Source organism: Gobio gobio, assembly GCF_949357685.1.
Source record: "Gobio gobio genome assembly, chromosome: 16".
Lineage (NCBI taxonomy): Eukaryota > Metazoa > Chordata > Actinopteri > Cypriniformes > Gobionidae > Gobio > Gobio gobio.
In genome coordinates, this window is record NC_137109.1 from 4,905,825 (window position 1) to 4,926,703 (window position 20,879).

A 20,879-nucleotide genomic window follows, 5' to 3' on the forward strand; every position below is an offset into this window, starting at 1 on the left:
CTAAGAAAAGCAGTGGGCCTGTTATTGTTTCACAAATGAAGCTCTTAATGTTGCTGCCGAGAGATGTTTATACATTCAAACATCTATTTTTGTTGTTGTCTGTAATGCAGCTAATTTTTGTTTATTTTTTCAATTGAAAGCGAACAGAATATTTAAACAATGCTTAGAGAGCATTTGTGTGTTATTTGAGTTCTGAGAACTTGGCTCAAAGTTAATTAAAACAACCATTTCAAAAGCTGAAGTGACTTTCTTTTTTATATATTATAGTTAGAATATGTATAACTCAATGTTTTAACTAATTGAAAAAGCTGAATAATTTCAAAATGTACAGATTAGTCATCGATGCCAGTGACAATAATCGATGATTAGTCGATAATTAGATTATTAAAATAGTTTGTTGCAGCCCTAATTCTGGGTCTTGAACTGTGAACTCTCAAGTGCTGGCTTTCTAAGTACATGTTGTCTATTCAGAATGACTTATGAGCAGCAACCTTTTTTTATTTTGGGTGTCATTTATTCCCCACTTGCCAAATTGGGGTGTGTGGGAGAAGGGGTTAGTCTAGCTTTCATCCCATTCTCCTGTTAAACAGACATGCTAATGTTTCGTCCCCTGCTTTCAGATGGAGTGTGATGGTCAAGAGGTGGCTGACAGTAACGGTGCCCTCTCCATGCCCGTCATCCCGATGAACACGGCTGCTGAAGCCATCATCAACATGATCAACCAAGGCCAGATCCAAGTCACCATCAACGGCTTTACCGTCAGCAACGGCCTGGCCACCACACAGGTACGGCCCACCGTACTGACTTCACTGCTTCTTCCTGGCTGTGATTTAGCCCTGTCCTTCATTCCTAGCATGACAGATCCGTGGATAATTGACCATGTTTACATACTCACAATCAAAATATATATACATTTCTGATTAATTGTATCTGGAACGTGGTCACCCATGCCCAAATTGTCAAATGTGTAATTCATTATGGCGACTCAGCAGCGTGAAGGTGTTTTTATCGGCCTTGATTTCTCTCAGATTGGTGATGAAATGATTCCAATCACCTCAGATCAGTTTCCTCCTTCGATCATCTCCTGATTGACTCCTACTCTAAGAGAAGATCTGGCAAAAAGACGATTTGATCGTAGGCAGAGTCAGAATATTACCACATGTTGTTGTTTTTCAGATTTTTACATTGGAGGAGGTTGTAGTATCTGGGACTGTAGCCCTGCAGGTATGGCACACTCTCGAGCTGGCTGAGAATAGCACGCTTTGAGACAGGATGTGCAATAGGCACTTTCCCTTCACTTGGGCCTTCACACCACTGCTGTAGGTGGCACAGACATGGTGGCGGAGAAGTTGAACTGCTTCTAGGGATGGGCGACACTGTTTTAGGGAACATGCTTTGTCTCTTCGGTACCCTAAACTAGTAGCTCATGTGCTCTTTAACCTTTCTGTTTAGATTAACAACAAGGCAGCAACAGGAGAAGAAGTTCCCAGGACGATCGTGGTGACCACCCGCTCGCAATATGGCCTTCCTGAAGACTCAATTGTCTACTGCAACTTCAACCAGCTCTATAAGATTGACCCTCCCACCCTGCAGATGTGGGCCAATGTAAGATTCACTGCTGAAAGATGGGCTCTTTTAACAGCCCTTGGCTGTCTATGTAGTAGAAACGCAAATTGGTTCTACATGACTAGAGAAAACAGAGCTGTGGCACACCCATAATGCACTTTTGCACTGCCCATTTGTGTACTGATTTAAATACACTTTTTGCATTGTAATAATACAAAGCTAGTTAGTCATCTCTAAACTTATTTAACTATTTCTGTATTATGTATATAGAGTTTAGGGCTGGGCGGTATAGCTGAGGCATTACTTCTACATATTTGTTTTGTTGTTGTTTTTTCCTGCTAATATTTTATATGGATCTCTATTCATGTATTAATGCTGAAATTGTGTCAGTTTTCAATTTTAATTATTTCAACCAAACAGCTGCTATTGCAATGCACGTTCAAAATGATTAATGAACACAAAATGAACACCGTTTTCATATCCGCACAATATGCCATGCGACTGTAGTTACTCGGGGTGTAACGATTCGTTTTAACAACGATTCAATTCGTATCACGATTTGAGGTTGTCTATACGATTCAAGGACGATATTGGTTCATTTAGAACGATACGATCCGAAACGATTCAGTGACTTGAAATCGATTCAGTAACTTTTTAGCCAAAAATTGTGTGACTGAAATAAAAATCTGGATGCTGGTCAGTGCAGGTGAAGTTTCCTAGATTCCTGTTGTTTCTTGTAAGGGAATCCGGTATATCAATTAATTATGGATATAAACAAACAAGTAAACAACAATTAATGGCAAATGCATTCAAATTTTATTTGAATAAAGTGCAACCAACAGTTTAGGTTGAATTAACAGGAACTTAACTTTTTCTGCTCTCATTTTCAATATTCAATACATTTTAATAAAAGCACAGTAAGTGCAACCAACATTTCAACAGTAGGTTAACCTGCTACTTCTGCTTTTGTTTTCCAACATAAAAATATTAATATAAAAAATAAAGTGCAACTAACTTCTCTTCAGGTTTAATTAATAGTAGGTTTACCTGCTACTTTTGCTGTTGTGTTTCAACATTAAAATAATACAAATACAATATTAATATCAAAAATAAAGTGCAACCAACATTTCTTCAGGTTGAATAAACTGGCTGAACCTGCTACTACTCTCAGTTTAATAAACAAACAATATTTAACAAAAGATAAAATGCAACCAACTACTCTTCAATGACTCTACAGATTTCTTTTTCAAAAATATCAACATGATCTGACCGCAGAACACTTCTCTGTGCTTTCACTATGTGGCCAGCTGTACTAAAACTCGCTCTGAATGCACAGGGAACATTTAGCCAGGGTTGAAAGTACAGGTACAGGTCGCTCTTTCTCCTGGTGGCTTGATAATTTCTCGCTGGTTGGCTTCTCCTCTGCCATCCGCCATGCTATGTTTTGTTTTCTTAGCGCTGCTGCTGGTGCGAGGTGATGATGTCACAGATAGGCAGACTGAATCGAGTAACGTTTAACGCCTTTATCATTAAAAGTGCTAAGAAAAAACATCCATGTAAAGTCTGACGAGCTTAAAGGGTTAGTTCACCCAAAAATGAAAATTCTGTCCTTAATTCCTCACCCTCATGTGGTTGGACACCCGTCAGACCTCCGTTCATCTTCAGAACACAAATGAAGATATTTTAGTGTAAAGCTGATGCTGAGAAAGGCTTCAGATAGGCCTCCATTGGCATTCAGTACATTTACACTCACAAGACCCTTAAAAGGCACTAAAAACGTCGTTACAAAGTCCATCTCACCACAGTGACTCTACAATAATCTTACGATGCGGCGACAATAGTTTTTGTGTGCAAAAAAAAAATCAAAATAACACCTTTATCCAACTTGTTCTTGTCTTCCGTGTGTGTCTCCACGAGAATATGACGCAGATCCGGCGTTCGGGAATCCATGAAATGCCACTTTAGCCCCATTTTGAGAACTACACCGAGACCTAAAGCACGATCAGTGTAGAATTCAACAGCTGAGACACGCGCGTCTTCCTCTGCTCGTAAACAAATCTCTTCTGGGTCATGTGTCCGAACGCCGGATCTACATCATATTCTCGCGCATGCGTCGTGGAGACACACACGGAAGACAAGAACAAGCTGGATAAAGGTGTTTTGATTTTTTTTTTGCGCACAAAAACTATTGTCGCCGCATCGTAAGATTATTGTAGAGTCACTGTGGTGAGATGGACTTTGTAACGACGTTTTTAGTGCCTTTTATGGGTCTTGTGAGTGTAAATGTACTGAATGCCAATGGAGGCCTATCTGAAGCCTTTCTCAGCATCAGCTTTACACTAAAATATCTTCATTTGTGTCTGAAGATGAACGGAGGTCTGACGGGTGTCCAACGACATGAGGGTGAGGAATTAATGACAGAATTTACATTTTTGGGTGAACTAACCCTTTAAATCCAATGCGTTATTTCCTATTATCGATACAATCGATTGATTACCTTCTTAAAACGATGTTAGATCGATATATGTCGTCCGGAAGGCCAACTTGCCGAGCACAGATCGATGTAGTTAGATCATAGGAATATAAATCGATACATCGATGTAGTAGATGAATCGTTACACCCCTAGTTGTTACCAACATTTCTGTATACATGATGAAATCGTCTGGTTTGAATCGATTCATTGAACAGTAAGCCTGTGTTCCGCTCTGCTCACTGTGCTCTCCATCGTGCAGATCCTGAAGCGTGTGCCCAACAGTGTGCTCTGGCTGCTCCGCTTCCCGGCCGTGGGCGAGCCCAACATCCAGCAGTACGCTCAGAACCTGGGCCTGCCCGCCGCCCGCATCATCTTCTCCCCGGTGGCGCCCAAGGAGGAGCACGTGCGGCGCGGGCAGCTGGCTGACGTGTGCCTGGACACCCCGCTCTGCAACGGGCACACCACGGGCATGGACGTGCTGTGGGCTGGAACACCCATGGTCACTATGCCAGGTAATACAAACTACGGTACGCCACCTAATTCACGGGGATCAACCCATTTCTTATTATTAGCGTGGGCACGAGCACTGGTATTGCTCACACTTGGTGTTAGTGGTTTGTTTGGTTGACTAAAAATTAGGAAAAAGTCATGCATTAAAACAGGGTTTCCGCTGGGTCTTAAAAAGTCTAGAATTTCAAAATCACAATTTTAGACCTTAAAAAGTCTTAAATTCGTGGAATTATTATTTTCTAGCTCTTAAATAATTTTTAAACAGGTCTTAATTTACCCATCTCCATGTAGCTCCTACTCCTGGGGGGCCACTGTCCTGCAGAGTTTAGCTCCAACCCCAATTCAACACACCTGAACCCGCTAATCAAGGTCTTATTAGGCATACTAGAGACAGGTGTTGAGGCAAGAGCTAAACTCTGCCGATCTATGCTAAGCTATGCCAAAAGTGCTAATCTAATGCAGGGCTCGACATTAAGCTTGTTCACGTGCTAAATCGGTCATGTCATCGGTGAAGTCATTCACTTGTCCGAGTAAAAAATTTGATTTTTTTTTGTGTGTTGTAAATTAAATTTATTCTGAAGCAGCTTTGACTTATTTAAATCTGCATATTTGTGATATTTTTTACTTTTATAAAGGGCATTTTCCCCCTAATCTTATTAAATATAGGCTATGCTTTCCTTTTATATTCTTAAATTTGATCAATAAATTAAAGGGTTAGTTCACCCAAAAATGTAAATTGTGTCATTAATGACTGACCCTCATGTGGTTGGACACCCGTCAGACCTCCGTTCATCTTCAGACACAAATGAAGATATTTTAGTGTAAAGCTGATGCTCTGAAAGGCCTCCATTGGCTCAATGCACTTTACACTCTCAAGACCCTTAAAAGACACTAAAGACGTCGTTACAAAGTCCATCTCACTACAGTGGTTCTACAATAACTTTATGAATCGGCGAGAATAGTTTTTGTGCGCAAAAAAACCCTAAATAACGACTTATATAGTGATGACGATTTCAAAACATGGCCTCATGAAGCTTCGAAGCGTTATGAATCAGTGAGTCTTTGACTTATTTAAATCTGCATATTTGTGATATTTTTTTTACTTTTATAAAGGGCATTTTCCCCCTAATCTTATTAAATATAGGCTATGCTTCCGCTTTCCTTTTATATTCTTAAATTTGATCAATAAATTAAATTAGAAGACACTATAGGGCTGTTACCAATCAAATGAAATAATTTACACAAAAATGACAACTACATTAAATAATGAGATTGTTTAAAAAAATTTTTGAATATACAAATTAAGAAAAGTTGGAAAGAATGTTTAAACATGAAAGTAAAACGCCAGTAGGGGGCGCAGGTGACCGTCTTATGAGCGAGTCATTGAGTCGATTCGTTCAAGAATGAGGCAGTCGTTTACGAATAGGTTGCGCAACGTTATAGTTACCGTCAGTTCATTATACATTATATATTATCCACTATCGATCACCACTTTCACTAATGATTGCAGAATCATTCTTGCATTTTGGTGATTTCCTAGTTATTTTTTGTTAATGATGTTTTATCAGGATACTTGTCCAGTCGGGCCAGTAAAATTCTTTCACCTGCCGCTTCAAAAAATCCACTTGTCCTGGACAAGCGTTAATCCCTGAAATGCATACCTAGTTTACACATTAAAATCAAACTAAGGTCTGGACAACTAGCCAAGTGTGAGGCGTGCACAGGCGAACGCCTCTGGTTTTCTTCAGATCGTGTGCAGTATCTCATGGTTGTGTTTTTCCTGCAGGAGAGACGCTGGCGTCCCGTGTGGCTGCCTCTCAGCTCACCTGCCTCGGCTGTCCTGAACTCATCGCTCCCAGCCGGCAGGAGTACGAGGAGGTTGCTGTGAAGCTCGGCACGGATATGGAATTGTAAGCTCAAATTTTCCGCTTTCAAAACGAGACCCGTTTAAGATAAGCGTTCATTTCGTTGACAAATAATTTTCGCCAACAACCTTTTTTCACTGATGAAAACGAGATGATAACTAAATAAAAACTAGTGTTGGATGACAAAAACTATGATGAAAATCAACTGTCATCTTCGTCAACAAATAAAAACGAGAGAAATGTTAGTGAGGGAGGATTAGGGCAGAGATGGGGTCAGAACTGATGATCTGTGTCACAGATGCTGATCTAACCTCTGGAAAACATGGCTCATCCCCAATCCAGCTCCAGAGCGGCTCAATCAATAACACACATTTATGCCAGACCAGTGTTTATGAACTAATGCTGATGAATAATGACACTGTTCACTTTACCATGATTATATAGTAATATGTTTTAGACGGTTTTAACAATGCATATTTTATCTCCTCATCTGAACTTGAATGAGCTCCTGCAACTGCAATAGGAAGGCGCATTTCAAAATAAGAGTCCTTGAGTATTTCCAGCTGGTTTATAATTAAAAGTCACGCGTTATATATTTGCTTTTGCTTACACAATAAACTGTATTTAATGAATTCCCATTTAATTCATATTCAGGAGGAAAGACCAGTATTCTAAAAAAAACTTCATTACTTGAAATTAAACAAATGTTAACTGAAATTAAAAAATAAATAAACACACTTATTTGAAGCTTTAGCTTACCCTGATATGGCCTACTGACTAAAACAGAAATACAAAGTTATAAAAACTATATAGATGTTTTTAAAAAACAAACAAAAAAGTGAATTGAGCTCTCTTGTGTATTTTTAATGTCAAAAACAAAATGTCAGTTCAAGTGACAGTCGGTTATGTAAGGCTTAAATGCTTAATGTATTACAATTTAACTCATTAGATTTTAGGAGACTAAAACTAAAACAATTCAGGTGACTAAAATATGACTTAAACTAAATGGCATTTTAGTCAAAAGACTATGACTAAATCTAAGGACCCTTTCACATCTTAAATGTAAATGGTCTGGATTTTCAGACTTTTCAGTTTGGTCTGAATCAAAATGACGGGTGTGAAACCTGCCCTGACCACGGGCCGGACCAAACAGACGAGATTTGTTCCGACGAAAAGAGGTCGTCTCAATCCGGATCAAACTGAACAAAGCTTCGGTTTGTTTCTAGTGTGAAAGCGTTTTCTGTGTGGTTCAGACTTTCAGAGCATTTACAGGAAGTTTATGTTTAAATATTATAATGTTATTTTTCAATTCAATCTAGGCTACATTGATTATGAAAAGATGTGCAATATGTCAGAAGACAGAAAGTCAGAAATAATTTTGAACAAAATTTTGTATGATTTTGCTTAGAAAGTCTTTCTTTAATGTGAATTTCGTTTCGGATAAATTGTATGTTAATTTTTAATCAACGTTTAATCAGATAATTGCCTGGATTTAATAAATAAGAAGCAAATAGTCTATAGCAGACAATAATCGCGGGAGCGATCACATTACACATGAACTGGAGCGTCTCAAATAAACCCAAACTCAGCAGATACTCGTCTCACAAACATGAGAAATATGTGTATATAAAGCTTGAAATGTCCACTTTTAAACGTAACGAATAAAAAATAGTCAAGCAATGCGACTGTTCAATAGTGGCAACGATATGCGTCCGTTCATTCACTCTTGTCAAAGACGCTGACGTCAGACGCACGTCCGTTTACAAACCAGTCAATGTCCAGATGCCGCCCACAGAGATGAAGACGAGTGGACGCAAGTGTGTTCAGTTCTTTAGTGCGCTCACATGATTGCAATGTGAAACCAAACCAAAACTAACTGAATGTATAAAAAGTATCAAATCATGAACTTCGGTTCGGACCTTGGTGCGGACTTTCAGGTGTGAAAACGGCCTAAATCAAAATGTGTTGTTAAAATGAAGACCGTAAGATCAGCGCAGCTCAACACGTGTTGTTTCTCTCTCCGCTCAGCCTGAAGAAGGTGCGCTCCCGCGTCTGGAAGCAGCGCATCTGCAGCCCGCTCTTCAACACCAAACAGTACACGGTGGAGCTGGAGAGACTCTACCTGCAGATGTGGGAGCATCACGCCGCCGGGGGTAAGCCGGACCACCTGGTGAAGATGCAGTCTCTGGAGGGCGGAGAGAGCACCTAAGCTAGACTCGTCACTGCATGCCCCACTCCACCCCACCCCAGTCCCATGAGACTCTGTGGAGCCCACAGCTGAGCGCCGTCACGAGGAGCCATTTTGTTTCCATGATGGCGGAAGCACATGGAGACGCCGCCTCTTCCCATCGCCTGTCTGTCGGCTCCACTGATTCTGTTCTGCTTGTTTTCTGTATTTGAAATGGACAACGAGGTGTAAGATGCAAAGGGACAAGGACATAATCCTGAAAATGTAAAATAATCAGCGCAGATAGGGTCTTTTTTTTTTTTTTAGTTAGGTTCGCTCTTGACCTATTTTAGCTTTGTCATCATGACGGATGCATACCTCGGATCGACGTTGTTTCCGTACGCTCTCGATAGAAAATAATTCCTCTCTTGTTTTTGAGAACATGCTAAACAGAGGAGTGTCTTATTACACACTGACGAAAGGCCTGCAAACTGCTCACGTGTTGACTCCTGATTTTTCGTTATTTTTTATGGTTTTACCAGGAAAGGTGTAGGTAAGTATGTTCTAAGCTGTTTTGGTTTTGTACACTGTCTTCCCATTAACCCGTTTTATTTATGCTCTGTCGGTGTCAACTCTGCGAGGCTCTTTACATAAACTGAAATAAAGATATGTGGCGATATTGCACATATTTGGCTGCAGTTCCCCCCCCCCCCCCCCCCTATTCCTTCTAGGAGCCGACACATGATGAAACTAACAATAGTAACATACTGGTTATTGTGATCTATATTGTTGTTGCTGACTGAACTGTGATGTGCACCCATTGTAAATTTGATCGCTGTATTCAGTTTAGTTCAATAAAGAAATGCTAAAGATGTTTCTACACTTGGGTTGCGTGTCCTAGATCGTTCACATTGGGCTTTAATCACACATCCGAAGGGTGTGTCCTAATACTAGATGATAAAATAACTACTTTCAGTCGGGTTTACTATCATAAGTGATGGTATTGAGATTTAAATGTGCTAATAAATATATGTGAAAACTTCATGTGTGAGTCTAATTACTGGTGTTGTGCAATTCATAATGCTGGTGTGAAATAAACAGTTATGAAAATGTAGAAATTAAAGCTAAAGCTCCAATCTCCTCCCAAAAATCCCGAAAAAAGTCAGTGCCTCAGTGACAACTTCACTCAGAGAAGCCGTCAATCTCAGCTGTCAATCATGACGTCACACCCCCCGTTTTTATAACATCACATAACTCACTAAAACTAAACTTATTTAAAAAACAAACACTTGAAATGAAATCATCATGATAAAAACTGCCTAAAATGACAGAAACCATCAATTATTTGAAGTGTAATTTGATTATTTAGTGTGTCTCGCGTCCATTAGTAAACACTGAGGGGCGGGGCTTATGAGCTATACTGGGTGGGACCAGGCAATAGAGGCGCGGAAAAAACATTAAAATGTAAAATAAAAACATTAAATGTATTTTACATTAATTTCTTAAAGTTTTGAATGTAATGCTCAGTCAAAACATCCGCTTTTTGTTTCTCTAGGAAAATAGATGATGTGTGCACAAGTGTAGTGTAGGGGGCGGGGCTTCAGATTCTAGAGAATATTTGATTGGACGAAAAATCTGATGAGAAGCTGAAGGCCAGAGTGATGTCATCAGAATCATTGATCCTTCTTCTAAATGTGAATTTTGTCAGTGTTTTGTAGCTCATAGATAACCGTAACTGCGTTCACATTAATCGCGCTATTCGCGTGAAGTTGGACACTTGAACATTTCCAGCGCTCTCCATTGACTTTGCATTGCGTGAAGCTGCCTCATTGTCATTTCGGACTTATAACAAAAAACAGAACAATGTCTAAAAGCTGATATGTGACAAAGTGTACAGCAAACTAGCTAAACACAGATCCAAAAACCTAGAAGTTTTTATAAGCTGACCCAAAAACGAGCTTATAAGGACACTTAAGTGGATACAGACAATTGAGACATAGAGAGACATGTTATATTACTGAGAAGGACACCCACTGGAGCCCACATAATTGACATTTGTATATTTGACTTAACAGTGACACATGTTTACTGCACCCATTCTTCCTGCTGAAGCTTCACGTCTTATTGCCTTATTGCTTAGTGTTTGACCCCCCCCCGGTGTGGGCGTGGCCTAAATACGCTCAGTCTCTATTGGCCAGCAGCGTGGACGAGACATCTAGGCTTTATTGTGTATATCTATGGTTGTCACTATTAGAGCAAGCTCCTGATTGGTTAACGTGGCACGAATATCCGCCAAAGATTTTTACGCACGTCAAACGCCCGAAACGCTCAATTCGCCCGTGTCATTCGTGTCTTTGCGTTGACTTAACATGTAAATCACTCACGATTAACGCTTAATTCGCGTCTGGTGTGAATGCGTTGTTAGTCTAACATACATACTAAAAGCCAAAAAACGTTTTTGGATTTCATGGGGACTTTAAGGGACTTTTAATTTAATTACATAATATCATCGGGTACAACATGATGATTTGACTTTATTCTTATTTAAACCACTAAATGTACAAAAAAAAAATCAGCTCAGTAGGTTTGATGTTTTAGATCGAAACAATTTTTGAGACAAAGGTCTTGATGATTTTCAAGGTAATTAAAGCAAAAGTTTTTCAATAACAGAAGAATATGTAAAAGTATGATATTTGGGGCTAAAGGCACAATAATTAACATGATAATAAACAGCGGCTGACTAACATTTATGACATGATTAGATTCAGATGATAAATATCATATATTAAGGTGTTCGGTGTCCACAATCGCCCCATTTACAATGAAAACATATTTAAAAATATGATATTAATCATATATAATAAACTATCATTTATTGTTACTACTGTAAATCTATATTCAAATGGGATCTCCTTTAATGCTTTCAGAATCTTTACTTTTTAAATGAATTTTGTTTAAAATATTGATCAAAAAGGAATTATTTTATCAAAATAAACAGAAAATGGTACAAACTTTGCTGAAGTGATTTTTTGAACAAGTATTAACTGAGACATTATTAAAAATATATTATTATAGCTGAGGTATTTGTGTCAAAACTGAGTGTCGGTTTTCACATTTAAGAAATTATCAATTATGGCCAGCAAATGCAAACATGACCCAGATGTTTTCTGCAACATCTGTGTGTGTTTTCTGCCACATCTGTGTGTGTTTTCTGCAACATCTGTGTGTGTTTTCTGCAACATCTGTGTGTGTTTTCTGCCACATCTGTGTGTGTTTTCTGCCACATCTGTGTGTGTTTTCTGCCACATCTGTGTGTGTTTTCTGCCACATCTGTGTGTGTTTTCTGCAACATCTGTGTGTGTTTTCTGCGTTTAAACAGCGGCGGAGGCCCATTGCACAAAAGTAGAATTAAGACATCCAGGATAAATGACTGAGCTGAGCTCAATGAAGCCAAAACAAGTGCGTCCAGGCTTAATTGGTTGCACAAAGCCCAAGCCAGGATGAGCAGCCACGGATTCATCAATAAATAAATGTTAAATCTAAATCTTAAATCTAAATCTAAATCTTAAATCTAAATCTAAATGTTAAATCTAAATCTAAATGTTAAATCTAAATGTTAAATCTAAATGTTAAATCTAAATGTTATATCTAAATGTTAAATCTAAATCTTAAATCTAAATCTAAATGTTAAATCTAAATCTAAATGTTAAATCTAAATGTTAAATCTAAATGTTAAATCTAAATCTTAAATCTAAATGTTAAATCTAAATCTAAATGTTAAATCTAAATCTAAATGTTAAATCTAAATCTAAATCTAAATGTTAAATCTAAATCTTAAATCTAAATCTAAATGTTAAATCTAAATCTAAATGTTAAATCTAAATGTTAAATCTAAATGTTAAATCTAAATCTTAAATCTAAATGTTAAATCTAAATCTAAATGTTAAATCTAAATCTAAATGTTAAATCTAAATCTAAATCTAAATGTTAAATCTAAATCTAAATGTTAAATCTAAATCTAAATGTTAAATCTAAATCTTAAATCTAAATGTTAAATCTAAATGTTAAATCTAAATGTTAAATCTAAATGTTAAATCTAAATGTTAAATCTAAATGTTATATCTAAATGTTAAATCTAAATCTTAAATCTAAATCTAAATGTTAAATCTAAATCTAAATGTTAAATCTAAATCTAAATGTTAAATCTAAATGTTAAATCTAAATCTAAATGTTATATCTAAATCTAAATGTTAAATCTAAATGTTAAATCTAAATGTTAAATCTAAATCTAAATGTTATATCTAAATGTTAAATCTAAATCTTAAATCTAAATCTAAATGTTAAATCTAAATCTAAATGTTAAATCTAAATCTAAATGTTATATCTAAATGTTAAATCTAAATCTTAAATCTAAATCTAAATGTTAAATCTAAATCTAAATGTTAAATCTAAATCTAAATGTTAAATCTAAATCTAAATGTTAAATCTAAATCTAAATCTAAATGTTAAATCTAAATCTAAATGTTAAATCTAAATCTTAAATCTAAATGTTAAATCTAAATCTAAATGTTAAATCTAAATCTAAATGTTAAATCTAAATGTTAAATCTAAATCTTAAATCTAAATGTTAAATCTAAATCTAAATGCTAAATCTAAATGTTAAATCTAAATCTAAATGCTAAATCTAAATGTTAAATCTAAACGTTAAATCTAAATGTTAAAACCGGTCATCTGCATTCTGAATTTGCAATAGTTAAATATTTAGTTTCACCCGAAACATTTAGATTCAACATTTATATTTAGATTTAACATTTAGATTTAGATTTTGTATTTAGATTTAGATGTAACATTTAGATTTAACGTTTAGATTTAACATTTAGATTTAGCATTTAGATTTAGATTCAACATTTAGATTTAACATTTAGATTTAACATTTAGATTTAACATTTAGATTTAGCATTTAGATTTAACATTTAGATTTAACATTTAGATTTAGATTTAACATTTAGATTTAGATTTAACATTTAGATTTAACTATTTAAAATATCTCTAAGTTGATAAATATTGTTGTAAATGTGCTAAAAAAGTGACCGCCAAAAATTCATACCAGTTTTTTAAACATTGTTTGAAGCTAAATGTGTCAAAATGTTGCTGTTATTTTCAGCGTGAGTCGCTTTACAAACGGCGCCCCATACTTTTGCAAATAATGAAAGATGTAGTGTGTTGTTATATCATTATAAACCATAGACTGTAAAAAAATATGGACGACGCGACTCCATTGACTTCCGCTGACCAAAGTTGAAGCTTTCATAGGCCCGTTCACAGCGCTGACATCTTGGGACCGAGTCTGCGCAGTAGCGATCTCGGGACCGGAGTTGCGCAGTAGAGAACAGGAAGTAGAGGCGCGATTATCAAAAGCCCGCCCACACTCTCACAGATGCAGAATAATTAATTATGTTGGTGTGAAATAAACAGTTATGGAAGTGTATAAATTAAAGCTAAAGCTCCAATCTCCTCCCAAAAATCCAGAAAAAAGTCTGTTAGTGCCTCAGTGACAACTTCACTCAGAGAAGCCGTCAATCTCAGCTGTCAATCATGACGTCACACCCCCGTTTTTATAGCATCAAATAACTCACTAAAACTAAACTTATTTAAAAAACGAACACTTGAAATGAAATTATTGTAATAAAAACTGCCTAAAATGACAGAAACCATCTTTAGGAAACAATTATTTGAAGTGTAATTAAATAGTTTAGTGTGTCTCGCGCCCATTGAAATACATGGAGAGGCGGGGTTTAGGAGCTATACTGGGACCGGCCACCGGGGGGCGATCGAGGCGCGAAAGCTTCAATTTCTGACTGGAGCACTACAGGCTTGTTATAAACACTGCTTCTCTAGGAGCGCTGCTGAGACCGGAAGTTTTTATCGCTCACACTGATGACGAGTTCCGGTTGGCCAAATTTGAACGTCGTTACACAGTCGCGGATGTTTAAAGCTCAAAGATCCGCTCGCTGGACTCGATCTAACCCGCTTTCACAAGGTATGCCGGACAAACTCCACACTCGGGCTAAAGCTAAGCCTCCGTCTGTTAGCAAGCGTGTGAGTTTGTCGTGTGCTCGCTTGTTTACTGAGCCATAGACACGAAACACGCCAATGAACATGATCAGTAGATATTAAACACATTCTCACACATATTAAACGCTCACAAATGTCGTAATTTGTTATATGCTTTCCATTTTAGGTATATATTAATGTACATTATCTATTTGTGTATATATTCCCAGCTGTGAATAAATATATAAATAATTGCTGTATTGTTTACTACTAATATAGTTTTTCAACGTTCATGTATTGTATTCATCATTTATTTCAATGCAAACACATAAAGCACAAATAACACTATAATATAAGCTCCAGAGAGTATGTTTTGTTGTGTCATGTGACCCCAGGAGAGAGAAGTGTCCAGTCTTCAGGCGGCGATGGATCCCGGCACGGTGTCCCTGTTTCAGAGAGTCTCCGAAAAGCTGGGCTGGAACCGGGACGGTGGGCTTGATGAAGCTGAAGAGAAGGTCAGTACTTATAATGATCATATGTGTCATTTACAAACATCCCATGATGCCTCATTAGAGCTCACATGTCTGGTGTTGTTGTTGTTGCAGTTGAGGAAGAGCTTGAAGAAGAGCAGACGTCCGGCGCTGAGCAGCTTCACCTCTGACCCGGCACACAGACGCCAGCTTTCTGACTCCGGCTCGGGGAAGGAGAATCAAGAGGAACATGTGCTGTTGACTTCAGATGATGACGACTTTGATAAGTGTAAGGCTGCGTCCGAAATCACATGCTTCCCTATTAGTGTTGGCACGATACTGGAATTTCTAACTTCGATACGATACCTAAAAAAGTATCGATATTCGATACCATTTTCGATACCACGGGGGAAAAAATGCTGCATATACTGTCAAATAGATATTTTTTTGTCCGTCTATTGAAAGTCTAGGCAATTAAACATTTCTTCTGAAGCAATCACTTTATATGATAAAGCTTTTTCTCATAAACGTTGATCAATTACCATGACAATTATCTCACAAATATTTGCTAACTAATTGTGTTGCAAAAGCTTACATACAGCACAAGGAAGCTTGATTTCAAATTGAATTTAGAAGCATGAGTAAACAGTAATGAAATAAGAACAAATAAACAAATTACAAACAATAGCACAAATAAATACAATAAAATGACACAAATGATATAGACTGCTTAATTTTTTCAGGTAGGTCTAACAGTATTCAGGTAAGAAACTGAATAAAAAAAAAAAAAACATTGGATAATCTTCATTGCAAAAAAATGAAATATAGATGAATCCATTCGAGTAAATCAGTGAAGAGCAGTAAGTGATTGTTTGTATTTTCCTCCCTTTAAGACCTGATGCACGCATTGATCCCAAACACTGTTCCTGTTACACACTCTTCCTGAGCTGGTTACGACTGTGTTTACGTTAACACTCACCAAGATGGACATTTTTTGAGTGTATTTGACCATTAATAAGCAGGAAAAAGGAGCTCATTTTTGCACTTGTATGCCAGAGGCGGCTTTATTGTGTGTGTGTGCGCGCTTCAGATGCGAGCGTGAAATCTGCGTTAATGAGTAGAATTATGGGCAATCCCGCGCGAAATTCAGACCAGTCACACGAACACTAAAGGCCTGTACACACCGGGACGAATATCGCGCGCGCTTATCGCCAGCGTTTTTCGTGCCGTTTTTCGGCGCGTCTTGAGTGTTCACACCCAAGCGATTTTCACTGGCGATGCGCCGAGTGAACGTGCACATTCAGTCGATGCGCTCCCGGTACACAAGATGGTGCTGCGGCACTTTAAGCCTCTGACACTCGCTTGTCACACAGAAGGAGAAGAGAGACAGTATTTACGTGCTTGCCAAAACCATAGACATATTATGTATATGGACAAAACCATTCACACACTTTTTGCTAACTGGCAGGCAGCATTAGCAGTTCATCTTCTTCTTTGTCTACTTACTACTTCTTCGTCGTATCAATGTGTGCTCGGCAAGAGTGTTTTGTGCTTGAGCGCCACCAAGTCGTGTTTTACTGTCACTTCAGCAGCTCCAGGCACGTGAACAAAAGCGCTGATCTCATTGGTCGGCCAGTTTTTTACGCGCTGCGTCAAAATAAAAAAACGAACCCGAGGCGTTTTTTTAAAAATGCCGCTTTTACGCCTGGCGTTTTGCGCGTCGGTGTGAACACTCACATTGGCGCCCATTGTTTAGTCCCGAGGCGTTAAACGTCGGCGATAAACGCGTGCGAAAATCGTCCCGGTGTGAACAGGCCTTAACTGTCAAAAGGAAACGCGTCAAAACTGTCAAAAGGAAAAATCCAGCAGAACACGCGTTCGCCGTGTTCAGTGTTCGGACTGAGTGTTCGGAGGCGGGTGTGTGTTACTCACTGTCGGTCGGAGAGGAGAGCGCAGCTGATATCGATACTGTAGAACATGAGTATCGTATCGTTTCTGATATTTCAGTATTTCGATACAAATCGAAATATCAATATTTTTGTCAACACTATTCCCTACTATATAGTAGGCAAACAACAGTATGGCTGCATGGGATAGAAGCGTGATTGGTCACTCAGAGAACACGTCTCCACTGCTCTAGAGTCCAGTGGCGGCGCACTTTACCCCACTGCATCCCACGCTTTGCATTGCACTTGGTGATGTAAGGCTTGGATGAGCTGCTCGGCCATGGAAACTAGGGCTGAACGATATGGACAAAATTTCATATCTCGATTTTCATGCCAGATATCTCGATATCGATACAATACGATATGACTACGTGTTCGGTGAAAACCAAGCATTTCTCAGAAAAATAAAAAGATCATAATACAAAAAAATGTGGAAAGTGTAGTTTTATTTTTAAGAACAAGTCATCAACATTAACATAAATTACCAAAAAATAAATTACAAATCAAACCTTTTACTGCAGCTCTGCTTTAACAATAAATAATAAATGCAGCAGCTGGTGGAACATTGAAAGTGCAACAACATTTATATTCTTACACATTGTGTAAGTAACTTCAATGTTTACTCTATTCTATTCCCAGTTCACCAGCCACTCACTTTTAAGTATTGCGGGAGAAGTGGATGAATTCACGTGTTGTAAACATAAATCAGACAGATGCGATTCTCTGAACTGCGTCTGCGGCACAAACTAACACGGCGGTGCCCATCGCGCATACAGCTCAACTAACGCCATCGCTATAAAGGTGTTTAAACGACAATATACTTCCACTGCATGTGTTTGACAATCGCAATATCAGATATTTCATGCCAAAGCTAACACATTAGTGAATATTCTGAATAAAAAAGGAAAAAATGACATAAAAGCAGATCATCATTCATTCAGCGCTGTTGGTGCTGCGGTGACAAGCAATGATGCGTCACCATGGAAACGCCGCCCCCCCCCTCACAAAATAGTTCCCACGTCCCTGGTAGTGTGTGTGCGCTGGCTTTAGCGGTGCATTCAAGGGCACTCGCAAAACTGATGTTTGTTGTGACTGCCAGAGTTGTATGCAGGGCGAGCGCGGAGAGGGGAAATCTATCCCCCGGTTTCACAGACAATGCTTAAGCCAATCCTAGACTAACATGCATGTTTGAGCTGTTTTAACTGAAAGAATCTTGTACTGACAAATCTTAAAGTATGTCAGTGGCATTGTTTTGTCTCAAGATGCACACCAGTAATGTTTTTTTCTTGGGCACGTTTATAAAAGTTACTTAAATGTCCTAATTGAACTAAGGCCTAATCCTGGCTTAGTCTAAGCCCTGTCTGTGAAACCGGGCCATTATCATCTATATCGTTGCTTTTTTCGATAGTAATATCTTGAAAGTTCATGTCTAGATATAGATACGATAACGATATATCGTTCAGCCCTAATGGAAACCCATTCCATGAAGCTCTACACACTGTTCTTGAGCTCACTGGTCTGGAGCTCTTGACTCTGCAGAAAGTTGAAGACTTCTGTGACCCTCAGCATGTGCTGACCCCGCTCTGTGATTTTCACTTCATGGCTGAGTTGTTTCCACTTTGTTATAACACCACTAACAGTTGAGCGTGGAATATTTAGTAGTGAGGAAATGTCCCGAATGGACTTATTGCACAGGTGTCCACCGATCACGGCCCCACGCTTGAGTTCTCTGAGCTCCTGAGAGCGGCCCATTCTCTCACTAATGTGTGTAGAAGCGAACACACACACACACACACACACACTCCTGAGAGCGGCCCATTCTCTCACTAATGTGTGTAGAAGCGAACACACAAACACACACACACACACACACACACACACACACACACACACACACACACACACACACACACACACACACACACACACACACACACACACACACACACACACACACACACACACACACTCCTGAGAGCGGCCCATTCTCTCACTAATGTGTGTAGAAGCGAACACACACACACACACACACACACACACACACACACACACACACACACACACACACACACTCCTGAGAGCGGCCCATTCTCTCACTAATGTGTGTAGAAGCGAACACACACACACACACACACACACACACACACACACTCCTGAGAGCGGCCCATTCTCTCACTAATGTGTGTAGAAGCGAACACACACACACACACACACACACACACTCCTGAGAGCGGCCCATTCTCTCACTAATGTGTGTAGAAGCGAACACACACACACACACCTGAGAGCGGCCCATTCTCTCACTAATGTGTGTAGAAGCGAACACACACACACACACCTGAGAGCGGCCCATTCTCTCACTAATGTGTGTAGAAGCGAACACACACACACACACACACTCACTCCTGAGAGCGGCCCATTCTCTCACTAATGTGTGTAGAAGCGAACACACACACACACACACACACACACTCCTGAGAGCGGCCCATTCTCTCACTAATGTGTGTAGAAGCGAACACACACACACACACACTCCTGAGAGCGGCCCATTCTCTCACTAATGTGTGTAGAAGCGAACACACACACACACACACACTCCTGAGAGTGGCCCATTCTCTCACTAATGTGTGTAGAAGCGAACACACACACACACACACACACACACACACTCCTGAGAGCGGCCCATTCTCTCACTAATGTGTGTAGAAGCGAACACACACACACACACCTGAGAGCGGCCCATTCTCTCACTAATGTGTGTAGAAGCGAACACACACACACACACACACACACTCACTCCTGAGAGCGGCCCATTCTCTCACTAATGTGTGTAGAAGCGAACACACACACACACACACACACACACACACACTCCTGAGAGCGGCCCATTCTCTCACTAATGTGTGTAGAAGCGAACACACACACACACACACTCCTGAGAGCGGCCCATTCTCTCACTAATGTGTGTAGAAGCGAACACACACACACACACACACACACACACACACACTCCTGAGAGTGGCCCATTCTCTCACTAATGTGTGTAGAAGCGAACACACACACACACACACACACTCCTGAGAGCGGCCCATTCTCTCACTAATGTGTGTAGAAGCGAACACACACACACACACACACACACTCCTGAGAGCGGCCCATTCTCTCACTAATGTGTGTAGAAGCGAACACACACACACACACACACACACTCCTGAGAGCGGCCCATTCTCTCACTAATGTGTGTAGAAGCGAACACACACACACACACACACACACTCCTGAGAGCGGCCCATTCTCTCACTAATGTGTGTAGAAGCGAACACACACACACACACACTCCTGAGAGCGGCCCATTCTCTCACTAATGTGTGTAGAAGCGAACACACAAACACACACACACACACACACACACACACACACACACACACACACTCCTGAGAGCGGCCCATTCTCTCACTAATGTGTGTAGAAGCGAACACACACACACACACACACACACACACACACACACACACACACACACACACACACACACTCCTGAGAGCGGCCCATTCTCTCACTAATGTGTGTAGAAGCGAACACACACACACACACACACACACACACACACACTCCTGAGAGCGGCCCATTCTCTCACTAATGTGTGTAGAAGCGAACACACACACACACACACACACACACACACACTCCTGAGAGCGGCCCATTCTCTCACTAATGTGTGTAGAAGCGAACACACACACACACACCTGAGAGCGGCCCATTCTCTCACTAATGTGTGTAGAAGCGAACACACACACACACACCTGAGAGCGGCCCATTCTCTCACT

At 39.4% G+C, this 20,879-nt stretch overlaps 2 protein-coding genes across 9 annotated transcripts in view; both read left to right on the forward strand.

The window, feature by feature from the left end:
* LOC307139833 (UDP-N-acetylglucosamine--peptide N-acetylglucosaminyltransferase 110 kDa subunit) overlaps positions 1-9,625 on the forward strand; it is a 36,743-nt gene extending 27,118 nt beyond the window's left edge. For 4 of the 8 annotated variants that reach the window (XM_079838946.1, XM_079838949.1, XM_079838950.1 and 1 more), the window contains exons 18-22: positions 621-785; positions 1,453-1,605; positions 4,300-4,552; positions 6,337-6,460; positions 8,444-9,625. In XM_079838946.1, the coding sequence (XP_079695072.1) occupies positions 621-785; positions 1,453-1,605; positions 4,300-4,552; positions 6,337-6,460; positions 8,444-8,624 (876 nt within the window). In that variant the 3' untranslated portion in view covers positions 8,625-9,625. Of the gene's footprint in view, positions 1-620; positions 786-1,452; positions 1,606-4,299; positions 4,568-6,336; positions 6,461-8,443 lie in introns of all 8 variants that reach the window. The other 4 variants (XM_079838945.1, XM_079838947.1, XM_079838948.1 and 1 more) reach the window with 1 other exon arrangement.
* A 4,825-nt stretch (positions 9,626-14,450) lies between these two features.
* gcna (germ cell nuclear acidic peptidase) overlaps positions 14,451-20,879 on the forward strand; it is a 52,084-nt gene continuing 45,655 nt past the window's right edge. The window contains exons 1-3 of the mRNA XM_079838956.1: positions 14,451-14,622; positions 15,032-15,151; positions 15,242-15,395. Coding sequence (XP_079695082.1) covers positions 15,062-15,151; positions 15,242-15,395 — 244 coding nt within the window. The 5' untranslated portion in view covers positions 14,451-14,622; positions 15,032-15,061. The remainder of the gene's footprint in view (positions 14,623-15,031; positions 15,152-15,241; positions 15,396-20,879) is intronic.